The sequence below is a fragment of the Zalophus californianus genome, chromosome 4, assembly GCF_009762305.2.
Source record: "Zalophus californianus isolate mZalCal1 chromosome 4, mZalCal1.pri.v2, whole genome shotgun sequence".
Taxonomy (NCBI): Eukaryota; Metazoa; Chordata; class Mammalia; order Carnivora; family Otariidae; genus Zalophus; species Zalophus californianus.
The window spans coordinates 40,425,726-40,441,835 of record NC_045598.1 but is presented as its reverse complement, the minus strand read 5'-3'; the positions used below and the strand labels follow the sequence as shown (position 1 = coordinate 40,441,835).

The 16,110-nt window shown below is 36.3% G+C and overlaps 1 protein-coding gene across 7 annotated transcripts in view; it reads left to right on the top strand.

The window, feature by feature from the left end:
• FAF1 (Fas associated factor 1) overlaps positions 1-16,110 on the top strand; it is a 489,041-nt gene that overhangs the window by 144,698 nt on the left and 328,233 nt on the right. For 4 of the 7 annotated variants that reach the window (XM_027624861.2, XM_027624850.2, XM_027624870.2 and 1 more), the window contains exon 3: positions 11,626-11,672. The exons of 1 other annotated variant lie outside the window; for it this stretch is intronic. In XM_027624861.2, coding sequence (XP_027480662.1) covers positions 11,626-11,672 — 47 coding nt within the window. Of the gene's footprint in view, positions 1-4,388; positions 4,460-11,625; positions 11,673-14,052; positions 14,122-16,110 lie in introns of those variants that run through there. 2 more of the 7 variants (XM_027624896.1, XM_027624887.1) reach the window with 2 other exon arrangements.

Genomic DNA, 16,110 nt, shown 5'->3' with positions numbered 1-16,110 from the left:
AATGAGATACCACCTCACACCAGTCAGAATGGCTAAAATTAACAAGTCAGGAAACGACAGATGTTGGAGGGGATGTGGAGAAAGGGGAACCCTCCTACACTGTTGGTGGGAATGCAAGCTGGTGCAGCCACTCTGGAAAACAGTATGGAGGTTCCTCAAACAGTTGAAAATAGAGCTACCATACGATCCAGCAATTGCACTATTGGGTATTTACCACAAAGACACAAATGTAGGGATCCGAAGGGGCACGTGCACCCCAATGTTTATGGAAGCAATGTCCATAATAGCCAAACTGTGGAAAGAGCCAAGATGTCCATCGACAGATGAATGGATAAAGATGTGGTATATATACACAATGGGATATTGTGCAGCCATCAAAAGGAATGAGATCTTGCCATTTGCAACGACGTGGATGGAACTGGAGGGTGTTATGCTGAGTGAAGTAAGTCAATCAGAGAAAGACATGTATCATATGACCTCACTGATATGAGGAATTCTTAATCTCAGGAAACAAACTGAGTGTTACTGAGTGGTGGGGGGTGGGAGGGATGGGGTGGCTGGGTGATCGACATTGGGGAGGGTATGTACTATGGTGAGCGCTGTGAATTGTGCAATATTGTTGAATATCAGATCTGTACTTCTGAAACAAATAATGCAAGATATGTGAAGAAAAAAGAAAAAGAAGAAGATAGCAGGAGGAGAAGAATGAAGGGGAGTAATTCGGAGGGAGAGACGAGCCATGAGAGACGATGGAGTCTGAAAAACAAACTGAGGGTTCTAGAGGGGAGGGGGTTGGGGTGATGGGTTAACCTGGTGATGGGCACGTTCTGCGTGGAGCACTGGGTGTTATGCACAAACAATGAATCATGGAACACTACATCAAGAACTAATGATGTAATGTATGGTGATTAACATAACAATAAAAAAATTTTAAAAAAGTATACTTACTGTGGTGAGCACTGAGTAATGTATAGCATGTTGAATGAACCATATTGTACACCTGAAATTAATATAACACTGTACTTTAATTATACTGGAATTTAAAAAAAACAAAGTGAAAAGAGATCTTGGTATGACAAATATTAGAATAAAGGCAGTTCACCTTTGCTTTTCTTTTTCAATATTCCTCTGGCTATTCGGGGTCTCTTTTGGTTCCATACAAATTTAATTTAGGATTTGGATGGACTCCTGTCTCACAAATATTAGAATAAAGGCAGTTCACCTTTATTGAGTATTTTACGATGTATCAAATACCATTTAAGCACTTAGTATGTTTTAACAAGTTTCATAAAATCCCAATGAACCAGTAGGGTTATCACTTCCCTTTTACTGATGAGAGAACTGAGAGAGAACTTTCTCAAGATTATACAGGTATAAATGATGGAGCTAGAAATCAGTGGCTTTTTGGCTTAATAGCCTTCATTCCTCACTTTGAGCTTATTTAGTAACATGAGTTTCTGAAGGATTATGCCTTTAGATAACTTCTATGCCTATATCTATGCCTTTAAGTACTTCTAAAATAATAAATGGTTTAGTGGGAATTAATAGATTGTATATAATGTCAGAATAAAGGATTTTGTGTAGATCTCTAAAATATTTAAAGTTGTTCCCAAAGCTCGCTGTGCATAAGAATCACTTGAAGAGTTTGTGAGAAAAAAAAAAAAATCCAGACTCCTTCCAGACTACATGAATTTGAATCACTGGGAGCAGGACTTAAGTATATCTGTCTTTCTAGCCCAGCATGAGGCAGACATTTATGCACCAGTGGTATATAGTATGTAACAAAATAGACTAAAAGAAAAACAATAGGTGATGAGGATGAGTAATTATGGTGGCTAACATTTGTAGAGTACTGTTGTATTATTTAATCCTTATAACAAATAACCTTGTAAATTAAGTTGGTATTATTATCTCCAGTTTGTAGATGGGGAAACTAAATCTTAAAGTAGTCCAGTTAACATGGCCAAAGTCACACAGGTAATAAACACATGATAGACCTAGAATTTGAAAACAGATCTGCCAGACTACAGGACCTAGAACATCCCATAGTTAACCTATTAAATTATAGTAGATTATAGATCAGAGAGAACTAAATCCTCAATATGAATTGTTATTATAGGTTTTTTTTTTGCTTAAAAAAGAAGGTATAAAAAGAATTTATAAAATTTAGTGTTTGTATGCCATCTCCTTTTTATCCATTTTCTGTTAATGATAGTAGATCATCATAGTTGGTGAATTCCCTAAGAGCCAGTTTCACTTTTAAAAATTTGGTTAATGCATATATGTAACTGTAACTGAGATTTGTATTGAGGCTCAGATGTTTATATCTCCTCCTACTTCTCTGATACTTCTGTTTAATATTTTCTCTGATTCTATTTTTCCTACATACTCCTTAAATATTGACATTCCAGAGTTTCCATCATGAGGCTTTTCTTTGTTCACATTATCCCTCATTTCAGATAAACTTAATCTACTCTTAAGACTTTTGCAAAGACTTTAAAAAATATGGTTTTATAACACATAACATGAAATCTATCATCTTAATCATTTTTAAGTATATAGTTCAGTAAAGTATATACACATTGTTGTGAAACAGATCTCCAGAATGTTTTCATCTTGCCAAACTGAAACTCTATACCCATTAATCTACAACTTTCCCATTTTCCCTCCTCCCCACTCCTGATAACTACCATTCTACTCTCTGTTTCTATGAATTTCACTATTCTAGGGACTTCCTATGAGTAGAATCATAGGGTATTTTTCATTTTTTGACATTTGACATTTTTTGGCTTATTTCACTTATAATGTCCTCAAGATTTATCCATGTTATAGCCTGTGATGGTATTTCCTTCTTTTTTAAAGCTGAATACTATTCCATTATATGTATATACTACATTTTCTTTATCCATTGCTGTTGATGGGCATTTGGGTTGCTTCTACCTCTCTGCTATTGTGAATTGTGGTGCTGTGAATATTGGTATACAAACATCTCTTAGAGACCCTGCTTTCAATGATTTTGGATACATACCCAGAAGTGAGACTGTTGGATCCTTTGGTAGTTCTGTTTTTTCCAAATACCTTTTTTTTTTCCTAAGAAAGAACAACATGGGGGTAGAGAGGGGCAGAGGGAGAGGGAGAGAGAGAATCTTAAGCAGGCTCCACACCCAGTGCGGAGCCTGACATCGCACTCGATCTCATGACCCTGAGATCATGAACTGAACCAAAATCAAATCAGACGTTTAACTGACTGAGCCACCAGGCACCCCTTTCCAAATACTTTTAAAGTAGATGACTCATGACTCCAAACTCGGTATCTTGAACTCACACATTTTCGATTCTTAACAGTCTGTTGGACATCTCTGTATGAATGTCCCATACTTCAAAATCATCAACATGCCTAAAACTGAAGGCCTCAGATCCTGTCTTCACCAGCCTGTCCCTTTGCTCATGTTTTTGGGTTCATGGCATACATTCATTTATTCATTCATGTGTTCAGTATATGTTAACTCACACAGCCTAGGGATGAGGCACTGTTGGTGTTGAGGACACATCAGTGAACAAACTAAAGTCATTTGGGTCTCACATTCTAGTGAGGGAAGACAGATAACAAACAGGGAGACAAATAAATAGGTAGAGTGTCATGCATAGCTAGAGGAGTTCACTTTTTAGATAGGATGGCTAGGGAAGGTCTCTCTGAAATGACCTTTGAGTAGAAACCTTACTGAAGTGAGGGAGTGAGATATGTGGATATCTGAAAGAAGAGCATTGCAGGCAGAAGGAAGAATAAGTATAAGGGGTTTAATGTGGGAGCATATTTCACTTGTTCAAGAAATTGTAAGGAAATCAGCGACTAGAGTTAGTGAACCTCAGGGATAGTGGAAGAAGATGATGTCAGAGAAGGAGCTGGAGCCAACTAACGTAGTCTTTAAGGTCAGAATGAGGTCTTTGACCTTTACTCTGATGTTATGGGAAGGCATTAGAGTAGGGAAAGGGTTTTGACTTGACATTTGTAAGTATCATGCTGGCTTCTGTGTGAACAGGCAGTAAGCAAGTGGGGCAAAGATAGAAGCAGGGAGACCAGTTTGGAGACTATTGAAATACCAATCCAGAGGAGAGATGATGGTTTAGGCTAGGGTGGTAATAGAAAAGATTAGTCAGATTCTACATTTTGGAGGTAGAATAAAGAATTTCTCATAGGTCAGATGTGGAATGTAAGAGAAAGGAATTGAGGATGAGTATATGATTTTTGACTTGAGCTATGGAGTCTATAGAATTGCTTGCCAGTTGTGATGATTGGGAGGACTGGAGCAGGAACTGCCTATACAGTCATCCAAGCAGAAGCCTGGGCATCATTCTCAACAATTTTCTTTTCAATTCGTATTTCACAGTGCTGACCAAATGATGTTCCTTCCTGAAGGGCAAATTTCAGTTGCAGCAGTTGCCTGCCCATTATCTTCAGGTTAAGTAAAACTTTTAATGACTGTATTTATACTGCTTCTCATAATCTAACTCTTGCTTACCTTTCCAACTAGCTCCTCATTGCTTCCTGACCCAAACCTTTGCTGAAGCCACACACAACTACTTTCCACTTCCTGAACAGACTTACCACCCCCCCCAATTTTTTTTTTCCCTTCTCCCTGACTGCTCTTACTCAGCTTTTTACCCCAGAAGAGCCTTGCTTTAACACTTGGTTCAAATATCACCCCTTCTTCCCAGCTTTTTTTCCTGGCATTCAAATTACTTCTTCTCTTTTGCCTTCATATAGTATCTTATATATTCCTCTCTTGAAGGTTATAATAAATGGAAGGAAGAGTCATCAGCTTTTCAGTCATACAATAGAGTACTTGAAGAGGGCTTAGAAAAGGGTCATCATAGTGATTAACGTATTTGGAAAGTAAGAATTTGAAAGAACATTTAGAATAATTTAAATATAGTAGATTATTGGAAACAGTCTGTTACAGATACTTACAGAAAATCAAATAATTATTTATGAAAAAGAAAAAAAAGATTTTCCTTTCTGGCCCAGAAAGAAAGAAGAGAAAATGGTGTTAAGCATCTTTTTGAGGCCTCATTGGCTTTCCACCATAATTTCATTGTCTTTCTTTAGAACTCTACAATTTAGTGTGGACACTTAAATCTACTACTTTTTTTCTCTGGCCTTTTACTTGCATAGCTGAGAACGTTCCATTCCAAAATGGAATGTCCCCCAGTTCCTGGCACAGAGCTTCTAAAATCCTTATAATTTCTTAAGTGATAAGAATCTAGTGGTATCTTTTGTTCTAATATTTGGTTTTTGACCTTGGTTCCTGTTGTAGAACTCCTAAATCCCTTGGAATATCCTGGGTGATAGGAGTGTTTTTTGTTCTATTGAGGAGACTTTTGGCTCCTGGATAGCTTCAGGATGGGGGCTGATCACCAGAAAGACCAAACCATGATTAGAAGCTTGGAGCTATCATTCCTACCCCCATCCTCCAGGAGGGGGAGAAGGACTAGAGATTGAATTAGTGATTGTTCATGCCTATGTAATGAAGCCTCCATAAAAATCCCAATAATATAGGTTGGGAAGCTTCCAGGTTGGTGAATACATGAAGATGTGGGGAGGGAGAGTGTGCCCAGAGAGAGCATGGAAGCTCAGCATGCCTTCCCACGTGCCTTTCTCCAGGTGTCTCTTCTATGTGGCTCTTCCTGAGTTATATCCTTTTATAATAAGCCAGTAATCTAATAAGTAAAATGTTTTCCTGAGTTCTTTGAGCCACTCTAGCAAATTAATTGAATTGAAGAGAGGGTTGTGGGAACCCCTGATTTATAGCCAGTAGGTCAGAAGCACAGGTAACAGCCTGGATTTGTACTTAGCATCTGAAGGGGGAGTAGGCTTGTGGGACTGAGTCCTTAACTTGTGGGATCTAATGCTGTCTCTAGGTAGATAGTGTCAGAATTGAGTTAAATTGTAGGACACCTAGCTGGTGTTGCAGAATTGCTTGATGCATAGAAAACCCACACATCTGGTGTCAGTTGAAATAGTGTTGTTTGTAGTAGAGTATTGAGAGTAGAGTAGACACACAGGATAGTGTTTCATCCTCATATAAGGTAAAAGGTGAAAAATCCACAAATGATGGCTGTAGAATGATGGGCTCTTCCAGAACTTCTCATTGGCTCTACTCAGGGTAAAAACACGAGGAGGGGATGATTTTGTGAATTTAGCATGGACACTTAAATCTGCTACTTTTGTTGTTTCCTCAGTACCCAGAATAGTTCCAGGTGAGTAACTAAATATTTGTTGGGTGGGTTAATGTTGGAATGAATGAGTGAAATATTTGGATGAATGAATGAGATGTATGAGTGCTATGTAAGTACAACAAAATGGAAAATCATTGAGACTTTTAAAGCAAACCAAGAAACAGACTCTTACCTATAGAGAAAAAACTGATGGTTACCAGAGGGGAGGTAGGTGGGGGATGGCTTAAATAGGTGATGGGGATTAAGGAGGGCACTTGTGATGAGCACTGGGTGATGTAAGTGTTAAATCACTAAATTGTACACTGAAGCTGATACTACACTGTATATTAACTAACTGGAATTAAATAAAAATTTGAAAAAAAGAAAAATCATTGAGAAAAAAGTGGTGTGAGTCAAATTTTCTTGAAGAAAATGATTCACATCTGGGTCTTCATTTCCATTAGGCAACAGTAGACATTCCTTCCTTCATGATCCATTTGTCTTTCACATTACAATTAGTTGTTTCTGTAACTGCCTGTCCTGGGAGGAACATGTCTTGTCATTTTTGTTTTCCCTCTGGTCCTAAAACACTGTGTTCAGTGAATAAAAGAATGAATGAATTTGAAATGCTGGAAAAGAGACTGTTCTGTATAAAGGATGAGAGTATGATTGGATGAGAGAAAGTCTGGGTTTGTTGGAAGAATTCACTTGATGGCAAGATCAGAGCTGTGAATGCTAAAATACTAGTACTTTGTGGGTCCGAAGTTTATTTTTTAGGCATTTTGAAATTATTTGACTCTGGCATGCCATAGAGTAATAATTTCAAATTGAATAAGAGTATACTAATTTAGAAAGTATTTTTCTATATTTTAAGTATTTTTAGGAGATGGAAAAAGTGGTTAATAGACACAACAAAGCAAGTATTACTGGGGCATCTGGGTGGCTCATTTAAGTGTCTAACTCTTGATTTTGGCTGGGGTCATGATCTCAGGGTCTTGAGATCAAGCTGTGCATCAGGCTCTGTGCAGGGGGTGGAGCCTGCTTAAGATTTTCTGTCTCCCTCTCCCTCTCCCCCTCCGGAAAAAAAAAACCCAGTATTACAATAATTATTATTTTCCTAGTTTCACAGGCTTCCCAAACATGTGGGATATGTAGAGTTGCCTATATTTTTAATTCTATCAACTAATAATATATATGATTTTATATATATATATATAATGAAAGTGTGTTTATCATTTCTATTTTCATAAAATTCTAAATACTGTCTTTTTCTATTTGTTTATAAATTCTTATAACTTAAATGTATTAAGTATTTAGTTTTACTGATCTGTAATCAGTAATTTGGAAATTGGCCAGGTGAGGAGACTGCTAATAAGAATAAAGCTGATGATATGGGGCACCTAGGTGGCTCAGTTGGTTAAGTATCTGCCTTCAGCTCAGGTCATGATCCTGGAGTTCTGGGATTGAGTCCCACTTTGGGCTCTCTGCTCAGTGGGGAGTCTACTCTCTCTCCCTCTCCCTCCCCCTGCCCCCACTTATGCTCTCTTTCTCACTCACTCTCTCAAATAAATAAAAATCTAAAAAGAATAAAGCTAATCATAATGCTTTGATATAATCATTGAAGCATCACTGAAGAAATGTCTGGAAAAATGGTCTGTTATTAACTAATCTGTATTATACTGAGAGTAATGAGTATTATACTGCTATTCCTATTTTTATACTTTCACACTATTTCAAGAGTTAGTGTACTTTATTTCCCATGTATTTCTTAGCCTTTTATAATTTAATTTTTAGTAAAACTTAAAAAAATATGTCTAATAATCTCTTAGGCCTCATATTATTAGACTATTCTCACATTTTTCAGTTTTGTCTAATCCTTCCTTGTAATACCTTCTTTGCCCCTTCTATGACATATTCCTGGTCTTTCCCTCATATATAATCCTTCTACTTTTATTGTTTTGTTTTTGTCTTTAGCTTTCTCTCCTCTAATTCTTAAATGTATGAATTCCCCAAGACTCTATCTCTGTCTCAACTTCTCTTCACCAAAGAAGAAGGCTTATTAGGGGGAGGGAATTAAAATATTTTTAGGGCTGCTTTTATTTGCCTTTAAACATGTATTGTTTTACTTAACCTGGCTCTGAATTTTTAAATTACTTTTTGTCTCCATTTGGATATTACCTGAACTGCTTATAGTAAAATTAATTGTTTAATATATTTTTGTCCTTGCTAGAAGGCAAGCTGTGTTACATCCATTAGTATATCTTCATTGCCTAGCCCAGAGCTTGGTATATAGGTGGCAATTAATTCATACTTGTTAAGTAAACAAATGATATCCTACTGTCACTTTGAAGTTAACATGTTCAAAATTGAACTCATCTGAAATTTTCCTTTGCTTCTATACCTACTCATTGTTCAGTGTTCAGATCAAATGCCATCTTTTCTGAAACTTTCCTTAATCTTCACAAAAATCTCTCTCCCTATTCTATATTCCTTTAGCAAATTATACTTTTATTGTACTTTCATTCTGGATTACATTTTACATATTTATGTACAAAATAGGTTGAGGTCAGGGACTTTCTACCCCAAAACAAATACATTATTTAACATGATCTAAGGTCTTAGAAAAGGAAAGTGGAGGTGTGTCACTGTTCCTTCCGCATAGCATTGCCTTCTACCCCATCTTGCTACTTTTCCCTTATCCTTCAGTCTTTTTTTTTTTTTTAAGATTTATTTATTTATTTGAGAGTGATAGCGAGGGAGAGAGAGAATATGTGTGCACGTGCACGAGCAGGGGGAGGGGCTGATGGAGAGGATCTTTAAGCAGACTCCTGCTGAGCATGGAGCCCTTCATGGGGCTTGACCTCACAACCCTGAGATCATGACCTGAGCCAAAACCGAGAGTCGGATGGTAACCGACTGAGCCACCCAGGTAACCCCGCTTATCCTTCAGTCTTAATTGAGACCTTATTTCATCTAGGAAGCTTTCTGAGCCTTGGTCAGGTGTTGACTGTGTGGCTTTTGTTTTTGTATTTGTTTTTTAAAGATTTATTTATTTTTTCTTTAGAGAGAGAGAGTGTGGGGAGGGGCAGAGGGAGATGGGGAGAGAGAATCCTCAAGCCGACTCCCTGCTGAGCACAGAGCCCAACCTGGGGCTCGATCCCAGGACCCAAGATCATGACCTGAGCTAAAATCAAGAGTTGGTTGCTCAACCGACTCAGCCACCTAGGCACCTCTGTTTTTGTATTTTTTTGTACTCCTCTAGCATCATTAATTTAACAAATAAGTATTGAGTGCTGTTTAGTGCCTGTGTTGTGCTAGGCAACTGGGATAAAGTAAAGAACAAAATTGTTATTATCTTGTCTGTCACATAGCCTACACCCTACAGAGAAAAGCAGACATAAAACAAATAATCACCAAATAAGTAATTAACAATTACTATGAAGGAAAAGCACAGAGTTCTATGTGAGAGTAAGCCTATGTAGATGGGGGGGGTTGATTAAGAATTCTTTGAAAAAGTATATCTAACAAATTTCAGTTATGATGATTAAGATTTAGCCAGACAAGAAATGGGGAAAAGGCATTTCAAACAAACATAGTATCTTCAAAAGACCTAAGAAATAGAAGAACTTGATGCCTTTGAGGAACAAAAAGACAGGCCCATTTTGGCTGAGGAGATAGTATTATCTCATTATACAGATGAGGAAACTGAGGCTCAAAGAGGTTCAGTGAGTATAGAACATACTAAGGTCATAAAATTAATAAGTGGGAAAGTCTGGATTCAAATCTTGGACTTTGTAAATCCTTAGTATTCTTTCCATTATACCTTGGCATTCCCGAGTGAAAATTTGAACAAAATCCCTCCAAACTCTGGTATTTTGTTTCTTTTCCAACACCATAGAAAATTCTTTCACTATTTTCTATTTTTTAGCAAAGGAGATATTTGTATGTGGAGCTGTTGATGTCAAAACAAAAGGGATAATTGATCTGGCAGTAGGCAGAGATACTTCCATTGAATATGTGGCTTTGAAAACCCATTTTAGCATTTGTTTGACTCAAAGGATTTATGAGCCCCCAGAGTTGTTAGGGTTCTGTGGAATCCACTGCCTATATTAATCTGTGGATATCTTTGGTTTTTGCCAGTGGAGCATTACAACTCTCAAAATTCATAGCAAGCATCTTACATTCTGCTTTATTTCCATTTAACAGAATAACATTGTAAACTTGGCCCACTTCTGGCAAATATTTAAGTTAATGTTTCACAAAATACACAAACTCCTTTTGGGAATTGATTTCTAGGCAGCTGATAAAGCATTGAAGTGGTACCTTTCTTTTTTTTTTCTTTTTCATTTTGATGTGGACTTGGTTGGGCAAGGGGAGGGAAGAAGTTGTTATAGTGCAGAGGCAAATTTGGAAAGGCAAAGTTTTTTCCTCCAGAGAATCTTTGTTACCCTGCAGTGAACTGCCTACAATCCAGGATGTTGCAGCCTGCTTGTTTAGTAGCCTGCAAAAATGTCCATATCATGTCAGGTCTGTGCTATGTTCTAAGTAACTGGTGACTTGTTAGCTTAGAGACCAACTTGAGGATTGTTTTATATAAGGAAACTTCCCCCGTGATACTGCTGCCTCCTTTTGTAACCTGGTACAATCGTGGTATTGTGTTTATCAAAGAATTCTTGCCTCTATGTTTTTTCCTTCTAAATGTTCTTTTTACTAAGAATAATAATTATAACATGAAAGGATGAATTTATTTCCTGAGCTCATTTTTAAATTCTTATTGGAATTTTTCATTTGTGATTTTATATCTCGCTCCTCTCAATCTGAAGAAGGAAATAAGTTAAAACTATTATTTTAAGGTACTGCTTTTACTTGTTCTGACATTCTTAAACATTGGTTTTTGTGGGTGTTTTGCTTGAATGAAGACTGTGGAATTAAGCCTTTTATGACTCAAGATTTGGGGGTATTAAAAGCCAAATGCATGTTTCTTTTGTTTGTTTTGCTTTTTTTTTTTAGTTTCCCAAAATACGGTTTTATTATAGTAAATAGAGAAACATTTTAGAGAATATTTTGTTATTAAGGAAACATTTAATATTTTGTTTAAATTTTATATTATTTTAAAAGCTTTTATTTATCTGACAGAGAGACCAAGAGAGCACAAGCAGGGGGAGCAGTAGAAGGAGAGGCAGAAGCAGGCTTACCGCAAAGCAGGGTGGGGCTTGATCCCAGAACCCTGGGATCATGACCTGAGCCGAAGGCAGACACTTAACCATATGAGCCACCCAGGCGCCCCCTAAATTTTATTTTTCAAAGTATACTTATTTCCCTGTACAGTGTTCTCCACCCCACACCTCCCTGAGCATTTTTCTGTTTTGTTTTTTTTTTTAAATGGTCTTCTCTGTTTTTTGTTTGCAGGCAGCTATCAATGGTGTAATACCCCAGGAAAATGGCATTCTACAAAGGTATGTTATAAAGTGCCTAATGGTAGGATGAGAATTTAGCCAAGCAAAAAAAAGACAATTGTTAATTTTTTTGTTTAACTTTTTGATAGAGCATTTGCTCTTTGGTGTAGAAGCTCTATTAGTTACTGTTCTTTCAGACAATTTTATTATATCAGTTTCCTAAAGTTTCCAGCTTTTAACTGTATAAGATTATTTCAAAATGAGTGATACTATTTTTAATGGTGGTTTTATTTTATTTTTAAAAAAGCTTTTCAAGGGCATCTTCTAATTCATAAAATGGAAGGAACTGAATCCCTGTAGCTCTAGAGCATGGTTATTATCTACCTATCCAGGCTTTATCTTTAGCCTTACTACATTGTTTTTTTATTCACTTTTGGTTTCTAAATTAAGTATATGATAATTTGGAACAATTTGAATAAGTCCTTAATTGATGAAACTTCCCAAAGCACTGAACTGTTTCACCTGAAGAATGCATTGTTAACATGTGGAATGGTCTTCATGGTTTTGTGTCATTGCCGGAGGGTAAAATTGGAAGATGATACCAAGAGAACTATAAATTACAAAATAATTCCTTAAATTAGAAATAACTTTTCATAAGTTTTCTTTCCTTAAAATTGGAGACTGGTTTGGATTAAAAGAGGACACTATAGAGGTAAAACCATTCCCACTTCCAAGTGTAATTACTTGATTTTTCCCCCCTCTCAGTTCAAACTTTGGCTTGAATTTTGGTGGCTAGGATTTCTAAGTCACTGAAGAATGATCTGCTAAGTGCAGATGAGGCAAACAGAAAGAGCAGAACTAGGACTGAGGTTGTTTTGGAGAGGAAGAAAAGTGCTATTGCAAAACCATCAAAAAATTCACCATGAACTGCAAAATGTGCTATACCTTATAGGAAACTGTGTATATTTAGAAAGGAAGCAAATTCTGTTTGGTACTTGTACTACCCTTAGTAATTAATAGACCTGTTCCCCACCTTTTTTAAAAAACTGTCAGAAAAAATTTCATCCAGAGTAAATGTGACTGATTTCCAGGGTCTGTACCAATTTTTTTTTTTTGTTGTTGTTGTTGTTCAAAAGCATTCAGTTTTATTGAAACCCTTGTCTAGAAAGCAAACCAGGTGATTATAGGAACTTCCTTTATGATCATTTTTTTTCTTGGTTTAGAAAGTTTTAGACTTCTAAATATGGTTCCAGTTTTATTCTTGAGTAAATGTTATTCCACTTTCTGTTCCAAAATTTTTGCTTGTTAAACCCTTGTGGATTCAGCTTCTGGGTTCTGAGTACATATTGGATACATCTTAAAATTAACAGTATTTTGCTGTGGGTGAACTCTAGAAATTTCCTCATCCCTGGAAACATCCCATCTCTCCTGTCACTAATGATACTTTTTGCTTAATATTTTATAAGTAGAGATTCAGCACTAAATTGATTTCTAAAACTATAAAATTTGGAGTTTAACATTCATCAGAGTAGGTTTTTGTTTTGTTTGCTTGTTTAATTAAAGGAATGAATCATATGTGCATAGAAGAAAATCGGTTGTATCTAGCAATAGTCTTCAATTCTCTCCCTTCCTAACTTGTTATTTAGGTTTGAAATCACTGTGGACTTGACATAACTGAAAATTCCTCTTGTGTGTCTCCTAACCAGAGGAAAATGAAAGAGGGCTCTTTGTTGCTTTCTCATTGGCTTAACACTGAAAGTGGAAGACTTAATAGTACGAATGGTATATGTAGGTAGTTAAAAGGATTTTTGTTTTGTATGTTTGACTTTTGTAGTGTAGTCTGTGAATGCAGCTGACTCTTAATTTGTCATTTCATACTTCGACAGAGGAAAGCACTACCAAAAAGATTTTTTAATATGAATTATTTTTGGACGGAGAAGAGCCCAACCCATGTACTTTATAGCTTTTCTTGAAATCAGATTTTTGTGTGAATTCAAAAGTGGGAATATGGTTTTTAATGTTCCCATAAAGTTCAAAGCAAAGAAACTAACAGTTTTTAAATGCTTAAGGCACTGTGCTAGGTAATTGATATATTTTTCATCATTTATTACTTACTATAACCCTTAAGAGATTCATATTTCATAGTGAGGAAACTTAAGGTTAGAGAGTTTACATAGATTTGTCCAAGCTCACAAGTGTAGTACGTGGTGAAATCTGTATTGTCTCATTTTAAAAGCCATGCATTTTTTGATACCACTCTGCCCTATTCAAGGTCAGCAAACTAGTCATGTCATACCTTTTTTTAAAAGATTTTTTTCCTTTGGGTAAAAAAGTTGGAATTTAATACATGTGTATAAGATCTTTCTCCCATAGCTTTATTTTACAGTTACTATTTTAGTTGTAAGCAAGTAAAGGCAGATATTATTATCCCTCATTTTACAGGTAGAGAGAATAAGGCATGAAGTGACTTGGCCCAGATGATACAGCATGATGTTGATGGAGTCAGGATGTAAGCAAGTCTTCTGCCTCATCCTCCAAGGCTTATTTCACTAGACATACTGCTAATACAACATTTTATATACTGTGTGACTTATGCTGTCATAAATGTAAGCCATTCAGTCATAGAACGTCAAATGTGTGCATGTTTATTTACTACATCTTGGTATAATATTTTATTTATTTAGCATATTGTCCAGAGCCTTTTTAAACATTATTTCTGGAGACAGTTATTGTTAGAAGGAAGTGCTAATGAATTACTTGTGTTAGTAGAAAGCACGTGCTATATTTTCTAAAAATTTTATGAATCAGTAGTATAATTTTCTTCATTGACTAAGTGGATAGTGTTTGTCAACTCATATTTATTTTTTTGACCCAGACAGTCTGTATGTTTCTTTGTCCAATTGTTTAATTCATTGAGGGAACCTAGAGAAGACTAGGCATTTTTTTTCTAGTTATTCGCTATTAGGTTTTCAGAATATATAAATGCTGAGGTTTTTGATACAGATAATATCCATTTTGGTCAATTAGTTTCTATTTATTGTCTTTTCTGATGCTCATTTAAGATCTGATTTTTTTCTAAAGACAAATTTATCTTTAAAACACATAAGTGTTTTTGTTTTGTTTTTGTACCTAGAAATTTTACCTTGGGATGGATTTTTAAAAATTGAAATAAACATGTACAGAGTTTCTGTTTGCTTTGTTCATTGCCTTCCAATGACGTGTGGTTTGTAGAGCAAAGTTGACTGAGGATAAATACACTCCTTTAGTTGATGTTTAAATCTAAAATAGATTTCTCCATAGAGTTTCCCTTGCCAGTGTCTATTTTTTTTAATTATTGATTAATTAGAAAAGAATAGTGAATAGATCAGATTATAGAATGATATCTTCATAGATGAAAAGTCTTAAAAATACTTTTTTTTTTTTAGTCAACAATTTTGGATGTGTTTGTACTCTATGGATACCATTGAACATTAGTCAAAATTGATAGGATCATTAACTGGTAGTCTCTTTTTTTTTTGGATTGTAAATTCATTATTTTTTATTGATCTTGAAATAAAATAATTATAGCCAATAAGAAAATTCTCAAGTGAAAACTTTCTAAAAGATTCTCTTGGGTTGACAACACCAAATAGCCTGCTATGATTAGAAATGTTAAACTGTCTCCTAGAGTTAGGGTTTGGTAAAGAAAAAAAAGGCACACTAGGGTGTTTCAAACACAGGGAATTTCATATAGGGAATCAGTTCCAGAGATGTGGAGCAGGTTGAAAGAGCAAAAAGGGAATACTGAGACAATTCAGATATAATGATGTCAGGAAACAGCTGGGCCAGCAGGCCCAGCTGTGGGTGGGGTGGTCTGCTGTGCTTGAGGAAAGGTGCATAGGGCAAGAGCAGATTTACAGCTGCAGCATCCTCTGAGTAGGGTGGGCACAACCCAGACTGTGTGGACTGGGTCCAGGGTATTGCAGGAAGCCTGCTCTAGAACAGGTCTGTCTGGGAGAGCCCCCCTGCTAACCACTAAAGGGCACAAAGTCACTTCTAGTATTAGAAGAAAAAAGGAAAGTTATTGGGAGAGATTGAGGTTAACAGGACTTTGAAGCCCACAGGAAGGGCCCTAGCAACTTGACCCTAGACATAAGAGAAAGAAGTCCTGCTCAGCTGATACTAGTACCTCTGCAGGCTGCAGAGGCTTGTTTTGAAGTATTGAAAGATGCTAGAAGCTAACACCAGTGGCTGATGCTAAAACAAAGTGGGTGTCATTGTTACAGTAATGTCACTGCTAGGTCACTGGTGTTAAGATCAAGGTGCAAAATTGTAAGAAGAAAATTTTGTGTGTGTCTGTGCACACACTTCTGTGCTGCTACATTTTTGTTACTGTTACTGGTCATGAGGCCATGATTAATATTTACCAGTTTCTTCTTCCGCTCTTTATATTCCCTCTGCCAGCAACTCAGATAGTCAAGTTTCTTTAGTTGGTGGGACATCTCAAACATTCATTCTT